This window comes from Danio rerio, chromosome 11 (genome assembly GCF_052040795.2).
Source record: "Danio rerio strain M-AB ecotype USA chromosome 11, GRCz13ab, whole genome shotgun sequence".
NCBI lineage: Eukaryota > Metazoa > Chordata > Actinopteri > Cypriniformes > Danionidae > Danio > Danio rerio.
In genome coordinates this window covers 37,553,218-37,567,315 of record NC_141031.1, presented here as the reverse complement: position 1 = coordinate 37,567,315, position 14,098 = coordinate 37,553,218, and the positions used below count along the sequence as shown (strand labels likewise).

At 31.4% G+C, this 14,098-nt stretch overlaps 1 protein-coding gene and 1 long non-coding RNA gene across 5 annotated transcripts in view; both read left to right on the top strand.

The window, feature by feature from the left end:
• Positions 1–14,098, top strand: part of dnah1 (dynein, axonemal, heavy chain 1) — an 88,635-nt gene that overhangs the window by 35,736 nt on the left and 38,801 nt on the right. For all 3 annotated transcript variants that reach the window (XM_087273959.1, XM_087273957.1, XM_087273958.1), the window contains 9 exons: positions 5,217–5,336; positions 5,425–5,583; positions 5,767–5,871; positions 6,089–6,229; positions 6,307–6,467; positions 6,549–6,706; positions 8,854–9,027; positions 11,304–11,482; positions 13,268–13,495. In XM_087273959.1, the coding sequence (XP_087130085.1) occupies positions 5,217–5,336; positions 5,425–5,583; positions 5,767–5,871; positions 6,089–6,229; positions 6,307–6,467; positions 6,549–6,706; positions 8,854–9,027; positions 11,304–11,482; positions 13,268–13,495 (1,425 nt within the window). The remainder of the gene's footprint in view (positions 1–5,216; positions 5,337–5,424; positions 5,584–5,766; positions 5,872–6,088; positions 6,230–6,306; positions 6,468–6,548; positions 6,707–8,853; positions 9,028–11,303; positions 11,483–13,267; positions 13,496–14,098) is intronic.
• Positions 236–2,910, top strand: LOC147841841 (uncharacterized). 2 transcript variants are annotated; one of them, XR_015502802.1, is made up of 6 exons: positions 236–280; positions 842–914; positions 1,872–2,005; positions 2,133–2,314; positions 2,404–2,499; positions 2,671–2,910. It is a non-coding gene; the product is annotated as an uncharacterized LOC147841841 (long non-coding RNA). The 2 variants fall into 2 exon arrangements; XR_015502801.1 differs by lacking the exon at positions 842–914.

Here is a 14,098-nt window from a genome sequence, read left to right as displayed (position 1 = left end):
TGAGTTCTATTAACTTAAATCATTAAAATTCGTTTATCTTAATTAACCTTGATGAGTATTTAGAACTTTTTCTTATTTTTGAGTTTGAAAAAATTTAATCTTTCAAGTAAGGTGAACAATTCTGCTGGGTTTAATTTATACAAAATGTCTCTTTAAAGTTTCATTAACTCAAAATCTGTCAGCCCAGTGATTTTGCGTCTGACGTCATCCAGGTTCACGTACGTGCTCATGCTTCATTCGTTTTTTTCAAGATGGCGGATCGGCCTCGCTTCACACTACAGTAAGTAAAATATTTACAAATCCAAGAAATATTAAATGTATGTTTTAATTAATATAATCACAGTAACAGTTCAATGTAATGTAGAGTTAATCAGGGTGCGTTTACATGTCGTACATTACAGAAAACATGTTTAGCCTCACTTGTTGCTAACTAACGTTAACATTGCTGTTTAAAAAGTTAGAATCAGTGCAACGTTAGCGTTAGTTGTAACGTGTTAACTCTGAATTTTAACAGAGTGTGATAAAGACAAAAATATTTAAAATCGGCAGATTACGTTTTTCAAAAAAATTTAAATCTTGGCGCGAGTATGCCATTTCTCAGCCTGTGCTGAAGTTGTCATGGAGACGCGCGCTCTCACAACCGCATGTCATGGCGCTGCGCTGAACTCCATCCAGTGTGTGAATGTGGTATTATCTTTGCAATCTGTAGGCACTTCGGAAACGAAAGGCGCAAGAAACATAACGTTAATCATAACTCAAATGATCTCCGCCTAAACACTTAACGGTATTTTCTGATGACGCGCAAAAACGTAGTCTCAAAACTTAACTCTGTCACACGCAGCTTGTTGCTTGCTGATCCATGTATGAGGATAGCCTGACGGAGAACATTTAAGCTGCGCTCCTCACCTGAGCAGGTACAGAGCAGAGCTTCATTTTACACTACCACATTGAGATAAAGTTGGTTTTATATTCATACATTCATTTAGTAACAACTTGTGACTCGCTCCATAAATTGTTTACCATGGTACTTTGTCTATTCGTTCTGAAATCACATGCAAGTATGACATGAAAACAACATTACACTAAATGCACTATTTTTTTTGACTGAACAATGTTGTACTTTGAAAGTCATTGGCTGCTAATATGATTTCACCATTAAGAATATGCAAAAATTACCTTTCTGAAATTATATTATTAAGGAGAAAGTCTGAATGTGTAAATATAAAACTAACTTTACCTCAATCACCAGCACTGATCAACACTTAATATTTCCTCGCGCTTAAGACGACATCTCTGCATATCAATGATTACCTGATTAATGCGATCAATTAAGTGAGTTTAAATGTCATTTAGGTCAAATGTATTTTAAAGGTATGATACAAGTTTTTTTTTTTTCAATCTATTTTTTAAAATGTTTACTTTGGAGAGAATATAAACAGCTTAAAAAACAAAGTATGCATATCTATAACACATTAATACAAAATTATGTTATTAAATAAAATAATAACAAAACAAAATATTCAAGACGTGGTAAACAAGACATAGTTTTCTGATGTGCAAATTTTGTAGCTTAAAATATATTTATATCTTAAAAATATAAATATTTTAGTCTATATATTTTTACATCATTAGACAATAAGGTAAGTTTTGTTATTTCTAGCTTTTAAAATCAGGCCTTAAATTTCTTTGTCGTCCTATTCAGTTTTAGAAATTTCAATACTGTTTAAATTAAATCTGTGTTCATCAAATCAAAGCAACTAACATGATAATCAGCTCTATTGCTAACCGTTTTGGAGGTTAACGTTAGACATCATGCAATTGTACTACTTCCACTCTCAGCTAAATGACACTGTGACTTTGTGTACTTACAGAATTGAAGGTCGGGTGTTGCTGACTACAGATAGGAACTACAAGGAAAGTGAAACTTCAGCTAGACCTTGAGTTCAGTTTACAACATGAAGATCCTGCTTTCAACATCTGATCAACACCTGATTTTTTATCTGAGGTAAAAAATAGATAAGTAAATGAAACATAATAATAATAATATTAATAAATTTTTTTCTAGAATTGTATATTTTGTGGTGTGGGTTTGTTTTATGAAATTCTCTCTTGTTTCTTTTTGCTGTTTGCAGAGTACCAACATGTTACAAATGAGAATTTTCCCCACAAATTCTTTGCACAACTGGACCACCACCTATTTCATTTGATGACAATTTCAAGGCAAACAGCATCCAAAACTGGCAAGACAGCAGATACCCTGGCTAATCTTTTAAAGGCTTATGATGAGCGGGAATGTTTGGGGTCACGTGTTAAAGTATACATTAAAATATAATTTGAATTTTATTTTTTTTTTTAAATTGATTTAAAATCATTTATTCATCATTTATTATACTTGATTTCCAGGAACTGCATGATGTCAGTTCATGACGGACTACTCTTATCAGAGGTCTTTTGGTCTTGCTGCGTGAGCGTGACTTAAGATTCTTTAGGAACACCCTGGTAAGACTTCATTCATTCTTTTCACAATTAGGCATGTTTAATAAAAAGATGAAAGTTTTGAAAACTTTTACTTAACATATTTGTAATCACGGATAGTTGTTGAATCATATAATATTGGCTCAGTCATTTTGATACTGTCCTTACATTAATATCCTTGAATTATATTTTTAGATTGATAATCCTGCTGACTGAAGATGCTTTATTGGCCCTGCATTCACTGAGGGTCTCTGTTGTCCTGAAGAATGAATTGGACACCACCCACAGCACACTTCCAGACCTTTCTTGTCTTGTATGGATTAATGTATGTTCTTCACATAATATATAGTAAAGGACTTTGAACTTGTGCAAAAAGTTTTGCTTGGCATGGATGATGGAAAATAAAAAGTCTCGTAGCATGGAAACCTTAAAGAATGAGTTGATTGTTTTTTTTTTTTTTACTTAATAAAGACTGTCTCTGGGGTAGTAACTTCAAAACATTTATTTACCTTTAATTCGTAAGGGTGCATTTTATTATATATAGGGATAGTTTGTCCAAATGTAAAATTCTGTCATTTACTAACTCTTCACTTGTCCCAAACCTGCTTGAATTTCTTGCTTCTGTTGAACACAAAAGTTAAGTAAAGCTGACAACCTGTAACCACTGACTTTCTAATAGGAAAACAAATACTGTGGAAATCGGTGGTTACAGGTCTCAGCTTTTTTTTTTTTTTTGGTCAAAAATAACCTTTTAAGTGTTCAACAGAAGAAAGAAACTTAAACAGGTTTGGAATAAGTAAATGGCAGAATCATAGTTCAACCAAGACTGAATATATATATATATATATATATATATATATATATATATATATATATATATATATATATATATATGCTCTCCGTCAAACAGAAATTGGGGGGGAAAATAAATGGGGGCGAATAATTCTGACTTCAACTATATATATATATATATATATATATATATATATATATATATATATATATATATATATATATATATACAGTTTCTGTGTAGTTTACACTAAACGAGTCACTTCACAGAATGTGCACTTATTATTTTTTTAACGAATGCCTTATTTTATTTGTGAAACTGACGATGGAGAAGTTAATTTTAAAAAATGCTATCAAAATGTATGAGCTGGGTGATTTAAGTATTTAAAGTTGAAAGAAATTAAAGCAATTAAGTTAATTGGTATTAAAATGTATGAGCTGGGTGACTAAGTATTTAAAGTTTGGAAAAATTAAAACAATTAAGTTAATTGGTATTAAAATGTATGAGCTGGGTGACTAAGTATTTAAAGTTTGGAAAAATTAAAACAATTAAGTTAATTGGTATTAAAATGTATGAGCTGGGTGACTAAGTATTTAAAGTTTGGAAAAATTAAAACAATTAAGTTAATTGCAATTAAAACGTATAAGCTGAGTAACTTGGGTATTTTAAGTTAGGTGAAGTGTCTTGCATGAGTACAACAAACTCAAAACTTAATGTTTCTGTTTACTTAAAATAGATAATTTCATAACTTAAAAAATTTGACGTAACTGATTACCTCAAATTTTTTGAGTTTTGTCAACTTATTCGGGATTACAGTGTATGTATGTGAATGAGTGTGTATGGGTGTTTTCCAGTGATGGGCACCAGCTGGAAGTAAATATGTTTACATATCTATATTTATTAGATTCTATATTCATTCAGGTTTTTATATTTTTTTCCATAGTACTATTGAATAATGTGCAAATGATTATATCATTTGATTTTATGATTTATGTATAATACAATTCTGTAAAGTAATATTTTCTCTCTTTTACTAGATACTGTATATTATTTGAGAGATTTACATTGTCTAACAAACAAGTTATTCTAATTTAATTTGCATTGTAAACCTATAGTAAAAAATATATAATTATTTTATTTTTTTTATATTTAATTTAAACAGTTTAATTTCAATAAATATGACATCAGTAAAGTTAATTAAAGATAATAAAAATATACATATTTATGCAAATGTAGTATTTATACAAAAATAATTATATACATATAAAAATAACATTAATAATTATTATATTAACATAAATATATACATAATTAGATTTATTTAAAAAAGTAATTTCATAGACAAACATTCATTCATTTTCTTTTCAGTTAGTCCCTTTATTAATCAGGGGTTACCACAGTGGAATGAACCACCAACCTTTCCAGCATATGTTTTATGCAACAAATGCCCTTCCAGCTGCAACCCAGTACTAGGAAACACCCATACACTCTCATTCACACACACACACACACACACTACAGACAATTTAGCCTACCCAATTCACCTAAAACTCCACACAGAAATCCCAATTGACCCAGCCGAGGCTTGAACCAGTGACCTTCTTGCTGTGAGGTGACAGTGCTAACCACTGCGTCACCACGCCGCCCCTAGACAAAAACAACATTTGTAAAATATTACTGTATTATATTTCTTAATAAATTACAGTACAATATTGGAATGCACAGTACTGTATATGTTTGCAAATGTCATTTTATTGATCGTAGGTCATGTCATTATTCACTATTAGTTAGTTTATTGTCATACATTAGTATGATGTAATATTAGTCATGTTTTTATTGATATATTCCCATTTATATGAAGTGGATTGTGTAAAAGGTTTTTTAGTAATTGTATAAAAGGTAAAGGTAAAAGGTTTTTGAGGTGTTGTTATTAAATTTATTTCCTTAGGACTCCATCAGATTTGTCAGAGAGTCCATAAAGGAGGTGATCACCTCCATGGACAGCAATCTCACCTGCTCTCTGCTCAGACTACTGGACTGCTTCTTTCAGCCGTTCATCCCACGAGAGGTCAGAGGAGTTTTGGAATTATAGTGGTTATGCTTGGTAAATTATGCAAAGTTTACTTTTTAATGTGTGTGTATGCGTGTGTGTTTAGGGCAAGAAGCCTCATTCCCAGGAGAAACTATCTCGGTTGCAGGAGCTGATTGAGCCCTGGTTTATCTTTGCACTCATATGGAGTGTTGGAGCTACAGGAGATGCCAACAGCTGCCAGCGTTTCAGTGTCTGGCTCAGGGGCAAGATGGTCGAAGAAAAGGTCAATACCACCATGAATTTTTCAGATGATTTAGTGCTACCAGCAATGATTTACATGCTGCAGACAATAAAAGAGAAGTGCCAGAAAGTGTTCGTTTCATTATTTTTCTTATGTTTTTATGTAAGTAGTTGTTTATTCAGAGTGAGAAGCGGCCTACTGAATTTTGCCTTTTGTGTATTTCAGATCCAACTGTGCTTCCCTGAGGAGGGAGCAGTTTATGATTACAATTTAGATGATGCAGGAATAAGTTGTTTTGATGATGAGGACGGAGAGGGTAAAGAGAGGAAGGTGAGAGAATGTTTTTGAACATTTTTGAAAATTATTTTTGGTTATAAAACATTATGTGTGCTGTATCTTGAGCTGAAACTTTACATACACACTCAAGGGACATCAGAGACTTGTTTTAATTTTTTTTTTCAAAGGGACCTCCTTTAATGTGTGATGATTATGCAAAAGTAAAAGTCATTTTTTGAAGTGCATTAATTAGATTTTTCATATACTTCAGGTACAGTGGGTCAGCTGGATGAAATATGCCCAGGAAGTGGTCATCACCCCTGAAACAAGATACTCAGACATCATTGTGCCCACAGTCGACACCGTTCGCATGTCTTTCCTGATAGACATGCTACTTTCCAATAAGAACCCTGTAGGTCATTCAACATAGAGTCAACATAATGCCTTTCATATGTGTTGCTAAGCTCGCTCCCTTCTCTAATTTGTCAGGTCTTATGCATTGGGCCCACCGGCACAGGAAAGACCCTGACCATATCAGACAAGCTTCTGAAAAATATGCCTGCTGAATACATAACTCACTTCCTGATGTTCTCAGCTCGTACCTCCGCCAACCAGACACAAGACTATATTGACAGCAAACTGGATAGGAGGTTTTTGTTTCTCTAATCAGTCTTTTAATTCTCTGTATATATTATTTTGAACATCAAATTTAGAATTTGCATGTGTTACAGGCGTAAAGGTGTGTTTGGGCCTCCTCTGGGAAAATATTTCATCTTCTTTATCGATGATCTGAACATGCCCATGCTAGAGACATATGGAGCTCAGCCTCCAATTGAACTCCTGCGCCAGTGGATGGATCACGGAGGCTGGTATGACAGGAAACAGATAGGTGTGTTTAACAAGAATGAAGCATTTTTAAACTCAAACTACTGGTCAAATGTTTTTGGGTTCAGTCAAAATTTTGGCTGATACCGATAACCGATACACAGTATAAGCCATTAAATACAAATATTGGTTTGTATTTTTCAGAAAATGGCTAAAAAAAATGCAAACAAATACAGTGGACATTTGAATTTATTTAAAAAATGTAACAGTTTTTTTGCTACTGGCTCATATATATTTTTTTATTTATGTATTTATTGCATTTCATAATTTTAAATCAATTTATACATCATTTCTGGACATTATTATTATTTTTATTTATTGTTATCATTAATCACTCTTACTCTACTTTTATTTAACAAGAGTGAACATTTTGAAAGCATTTTTAAAAGCAAACTACTGTTCAAAGGTTTGGTGTCAGTCTACATTTTGGCTGATACTGCTAACCGATAAATCTTTATATTTCTTTAGAAGCCGATAACAATTTATATAGGCCGATAAATACAAATATTGGTATGTATTTTTTTAGAGAATGGCTACAAAAATGCAAACAAATGCAGTGGACAATTGATTTTATTTAAAAAACTTAACAGTTTTTTTGTTATTGGCTCATATTTTTTTATTTATCTATGTAAGTATTGTATTTCATAGTTTTGAATCAATCTATGCATCATTTCTGGACATTATTGTTTTTTTATTTATTGTTATCATTAATCAGTCTTACTCTACATTTATTTAACAAGAATGAACATTTTGAAAGCATTTTTTAGCACAAACTACTGTTCAAAAGTTTGGGGTCAGTATAAATTTTAGCCCATACCCATAAATCTTTACATTTCCTTAAGTCGATAACCAATATATATAGATAAATACAAATACTGATATGTATTTTTCAGAGAATGGATACAAAATGCAAACAAATACAGTGGACAATTGATTTTATTTTAAACACTTTTTATTTTTATAAAAAAACATTTATTGTATTTCATAGTTTTAATCAATTTATGCATAACTTCTGGATATCATTGATTTTCTTCATTTATTGTTATCATTAATCAGTTTCTCTGCATTTATTTAACAAGAAAGAACAATTTGAAAGCATTTTTAAACACAAACTACTGTTCAAATGGTTGGTGTCAGTCTCAATTTTGGTAGATACGGATAACTGATAAATCTTTATTTATAATTCTTTTTATAAAGTTTATAAAGTGATAACTAATATATACTGATATATATATATATATATATATATATATATATATATATATATATATATATATATATATATATATATATATATATATATAGGCAAATAAATAAAAATATTGATATGTATTTTTTAGAGAATGGATACAAATTGTTAATGGTGGACAATTTATTTTATTTTATAAACGTAACTGCTTTTTTCGTTACTGGCTCTTGTTTTTTTATTTATTTTTGTATTTAATGTATTTTATAGTTTTTAATCAATTTATGTATCATTCTTGACATTATTGTCTTTTTTATATTTATAAACCACTTTAAATCTACCTTTATTCAACATCAATTTGACAATGTTTTCACGGAATTTTAGGCAGGTATATTGAGTTGGTGAGGAAGGAGGTGTTTATTCTATTTTATTTTATTTGTATTATTTATAATTTATTGCTGTATGTTAAAAAAGGAGTATCCTGACATTCATTGGAATTGTGCATCCTAAATTATGTTATGTATATTCCCAATAAACATACTTATTAAAACAAACTTAACTGCAAAAACATCAAACATAAAGTTTTTTTTTTTAAGAATTATTTTTGACTTAATAGATAGACAGTATTGAGACAGGAAGACAGGAAGTTGGAGAGTCAGAAGGGGCTAGGGAAGGAAAATATCCTCAAGCTGGGATTCGTACTCAGGACACCTTGACGTGCTACTGCACCATATGTCAGCACGCTAACCACTAGGCTATTGCACCGACAAACAATTGCTTTTAAAGTCCCTTTTCAAAAAAGGGGAAAAATTGCTAATCAGCATTTCAGACAAAGAAGATGTCCAAAGGAACATATCAAAATGCTTATTTAAACTATTACAATACTTTACAATGATACTGTTATACAAATGCAGCCTTGAGTCATCTTTTCCATCAATCTTAAACCTTTCTAAAATCCTCCCCAGGTACATTTAAAAACCTTGTTGACATAAACTTCGCCTGTGCGATGGGCCCCCCCGGCGGAGGAAGGAATCCTATCACTCAACGCTTCACACGCCACTTCAACTTCCTGTCATTCACTGAGATGGAGGACGCCAGCAAGGGGAAGATCTTCTCCACCATCCTGGGCAGCTGGATGCGTGAGTGCCAGTAAACATACGGGCATCTAGATATCAGTGGGGGGTTTTAGCAAGTAACACCTGTCAGATGATATTATAGGATTTTAAATGGAAATGTTTTTGATGTCTTTAAATATGTTTTCAAACGCGGAGAGACACAAAAAGAAGATAGATATAAAAATTGTATACACTTTTTTACGAAGCCTGCATGTATAATGCTTTATACAGATATTCATAATGCATTCACAATCACTTAATGACCTTATAACATGTTGTATCATCTGTTTAATATCATAACAACAGTTAAACTATTAGTTAAAGTATGCTTAATGCTTTATAGTACATACCAGTGTTAGATTTAATAAAAATGAATCGCAAATATATTTCTCCTTAGTTTCCTTTTCACGTAGTTTGATTTTCACTGAAGGAAATGTCTTAAAATCATTTCCTGGTGTCTTTTGCACAGTATTATTACTGTCATTACAAATATTCTTGAGAATATAAACACGTTTTATTAACTATAAAATAGCGTTTAAAAAAAAAAGATTTATTTATCATATTTTTATGACAAATGTAAAAGAGAAAATAACAATATAAATAGAAAAAATGTACATAACAGTACAAAATTGATAAAAAAGCAATAAAAGACCACACTAAAACCCACATATTGTACAACAAACAATATATGATGTGCATAAACAGTATATGATGTGCATTAATGTTTACAAATTAAGCATAGAAAAACTACAAAAGCACGCACAACCCTCTTAACTGGGTGCTCAGCCATAAACGCAAAAGGTGTAAATTAAATATTCATCAAAGGCGATATTCATCAGACAGTCAAACAGACAGTTACTTTCAGGACTGTCTCATGAAGAGCCGTGTGGCTCAAAACGTTACATGCTTTGTGTCAGCCTTTTTAATTTAATAAATTTGTATTTTTTGGAGCTTTGGTGTTGCCACCTTTGATGAATGCACTGCAAAAAATTATTTTCTTACTTAGATTTTTTGTCTTGTTTCTAGTCCAAATATCTGCAAATTCTTAAATCAAGAAGCATTTTCTGGACAAGCAAAACATACTGTCTTGTTTTAAGAAATAATATGCCAAAATTAAGTGAGTTTTTCCTCAAATCAAGCAAAATAATCTGCCAATGGAGTAAGCAAAATAATCTTGTTTTTTGATTTGTGATAAGATTATTTTGCTTACCCCATTGGCAGATTATTTTGCTTGATTTGAGGAAAAACTTACTTCATTTTGGCATATTATTTCTTAAAACAAGACAGTATGTTTTGCTTGTCTAGAAAATGCTTCTTGATTTAAGTACTTTTAGATATTTGGACTAAACAAGGGACAAAAAAATGTTGGTAAGAAAAACATTTTTTGCAGTGTGTTTAATTTACAAATTAAGCATAGAAACAGGTCAGTACTGAAAGATTCTTGCTATTTATTCAGTCATTTTCTTTTCGGCTTAGTCCTTTTATTAATCCCAGGTCGCCACCGTGGAATGAACCGCCAACTTATCCAGCACATGTTTTATGCAGCGGATACCCTTCCAGCTGCAACCCATCTCTGGGAAACATCCATACACACTCATACACTATGGACAATTTAGCCTATCCAATTCACCTGTACCACATGTTTTTGGGCTGTGGTAGAAACCGGAGTACCCGGAGGAAACCCACACGAACGCCCGGAGAACATGCAAACTCCACACAGAAACGCCAACTGACCCAGCCGAGGCTCGAACCAGCAACCTTCTTGCTGTTAGGCGACAGCACTACCTACTGCACCACTGCGTCGCCTCTTGCTATTTTATACATAAATAATACCCCAAATGCATTATAAATACACTGTTAATGATTTGTGTAAATTACACAGTATTTAACGGTAATATAAACTGTATTTTACTGTAGGACAGTTATACTGTATATTACTGTATTTTAAACTTGCATTGTGAAAATTACTGTATATTTTACAGTAAAGATATACTGTACAATACAATTCTGTGAATACATATATAGCAAGATAAGTAGTGCTGTAAATGTGAATACAGTATTTTTGCTGTAATTGATTTACAGTAGGTTACTGGCAAACTGCTGCCAGTAAGTTACAGTAGATTCTACAGGAATTTGTTAACAATGTACAGACTTCAAGTTTTAGAGATATTAAAGCACTGAATGCCACATTTATTGATGTATTGCGCAATGACTCAAAGTTTGATGTCAACCTTGAGCTTATTTTGTTGTTTATGTAGCTCTAGCGAAACTCAAGCTCATTTTGTTTCTTTCATTTCTAGAGAAAACTCCAGAAATGAAGCCGTTCTGCAAGCCACTTGTTGATGCTACTATCAGGGTTTACTCCACTATTACATCCGCTCTCCTACCCACACCTGCCAAATCCCACTATACTTTCAACCTGAGAGATCTCTCCAAAGTCTTCCAGGGCATCCTGATGGCAGAGGCTGGAAAAATAGAGGTACCGCTATTGATGAAGCTCAGTTTATTTTTGATTTTCCATGTTTAATCTATTCATCAAAAGACAAGAAAAACAGCGTCAGACACCAGTCCCAACTCAAATTAAATATCTACAAGTCTGGGAGCCCGTTGACGTAAAAATAGCTGTAAGATCAAAAACAAATAACGGTGTCTGTGCTGTCTTAAAAAGTTTAAACATGTCTTACATTTTAAAAAAATTTTAGGCCCTAAAATTAACAGTAATTATGTGTTGTAGGTCTTAAATTGTTTTAAACAGGTGTGAATTTATGTTCTACTGTATGTCCATGCAAATCCATTATGGTTTAATTATATTGCTTGCAATAACTTTTGTTAAAAAGTTCTTATATTTATAGCTACCTGTTAAGGACAAGGACCGGGACAGGGTGTTGTGCATACATTCAGTTTACTATAGTTTTTAAATGTGTCACATTTTTGAAATGGAAACATTGTTGAGGAAAAATAAGTGTCTGTATACAATTAGTTTGCTTATTTTGACACATTATTTCAAGGATGTGGCTAAGAAATAACTCAATTTAAAATAACAAACTTATAAGATATAGGTTATAAAATATAGCTATAAGTTTTTTTTGTATTTAACTCTATAAGTCTGAAATTTGATTCATAATGATCTTAAAATGTTTCAAAAAGTCTTAAATTTGACTTGATGAAACCTGCAGAAACCACCAAACAAGTGCATGAAGAAATCAGCCAAATTATACTAATAGGAATGTATTGTCCAGAGGTCACAACTGAAGTGCAGAAAGTGACAAGGAATGCAAAACATTATTGAGATGAACTCTCAGTGCCATATTTCTAGTAACACACATGCACATGTTTAAAAGGCTCATTAACTTAATCATTGCAATGTCCAAGAATTTTAATTTCAACACTGCATTCAATCATTCCCATAATCAATAAAATTAATTCACATGATTATAATATAAACCAAGTTTTGTAAATGTTGATAGGTATTGTTTCACCTTTTGTTTTATATAAATTGGTAGATTCACAATTCGATAAAGATGAATCATAGAACTTATTGATCAATACATTTACTACAGTATTTGTTCATGTTAGTTAATAAAAATACAGTTCTTGATTGTTAGTTCATGTTAATGGTGCATAAACATATGTTAACAGTCATGAATTTTAATTTTAATAATGCGTTAGTAAATGTTGAACTATGATGAATAAATGCTGTATCAGTGTTGTTTCTAATTAGTTCATGTTAATAAATGCATTAACTAATGAAACCTTATTGTAAAGTGTGACCAATGTAACAATATGGAATATTAAGAAATAAGGCACTCAATTTAATCCTGAAAACGCATTGTAATACTGAAAACAATCCATTTTTTTGCACTTTATTTGTGATCTCTGGACAATAAAATAAGTATTCTCAACAATTTTTTTGTACACTGCAAAAAAAAAAATTTTAGATTTTCTTAGATAGATTTTTTGTATTGTTTCTAGTCCAAATGTCTACAAATTCTTAAATAAATAATAATTTTTTGCTTGTCTAAGTTTGTTTTAAGAAATAACATGCCAAAATTAAGAAGTTATTAAAGCAAAATAATCTTATGTCAAAAGAAAAAACAAGATTATTTTTCTTACCACATTGGCATATTATTTAGCTTGTTTTAAGGAAAAAAGCACTTAATTTTAGTATATTATTTCTGATTCAAAAAAATTAATTAAGGACAGCAGTGCATTATTTATGTTTAATCTGTTCATAAAAACTTTTATGTCTTGTCTGTTTGCACAGAATAAAATACAGCTACTGCAGCTTTGGTATCACGAGAGCTGCAGAGTTTTCCAAGATCGACTGGTCAGTGAAGAGGACAGGAGTTGGTTTGACCAGCTCCTCCATAACCATATAAAGGAGTTTGGGTGTGAGATTGAGGAGGTGGTCCCTTATCAGCCCATTCTCTATGGGGACTTCATGTTTCCTGGGGCTGTAAAGGTTTACCAGCTTATTCAAGATAGAGAGAAGGTAAAGAAGGCTTGGAGATATTCAATGTGTGTTAGTGGTGCTTGGTGTAAATATGAGTGATATATCAAATTGTGTGGATGCCATTATAATTGACATTTACATTTAGTCATTTAGCAGATGCTTTTGTTCAAAGTGACTTACAATTGAGACATTCAGTGATTCAACAATACAGAAATGTTTTTCATTATTTCTAAACAGTGTTTGATATTAAGTAAAGTGAATTTAGCAGTGATGGTGACCATATAAAAGAAAGTTCCTCGTTTGTTTAACAGATATTCTTTTTGTTTATTATAATAATGTCTGTGGACACTATGGTTTAGCTTGATTATCACATTGTAAAAGCAGTGTTGTTATGAAATAAATTTGTACTGGGATTTACAACTCTGTGATATTTTACGATTTTAAATTCAAGATATTAGATTACATTTTTTATTTTTATAATTTTTTTTACATGGAAGTTACATAATTTTTGGGGCTAATTTAAGGATTTAAATGATTTTTTTCTTGAGTCATTTATAACATGGATTTAAAAATGTAACTCGCTCCAACCATCTTAAAAACTTTGTAACTACAATGTTTTTTAATTTTGTTTTCAACAAAATA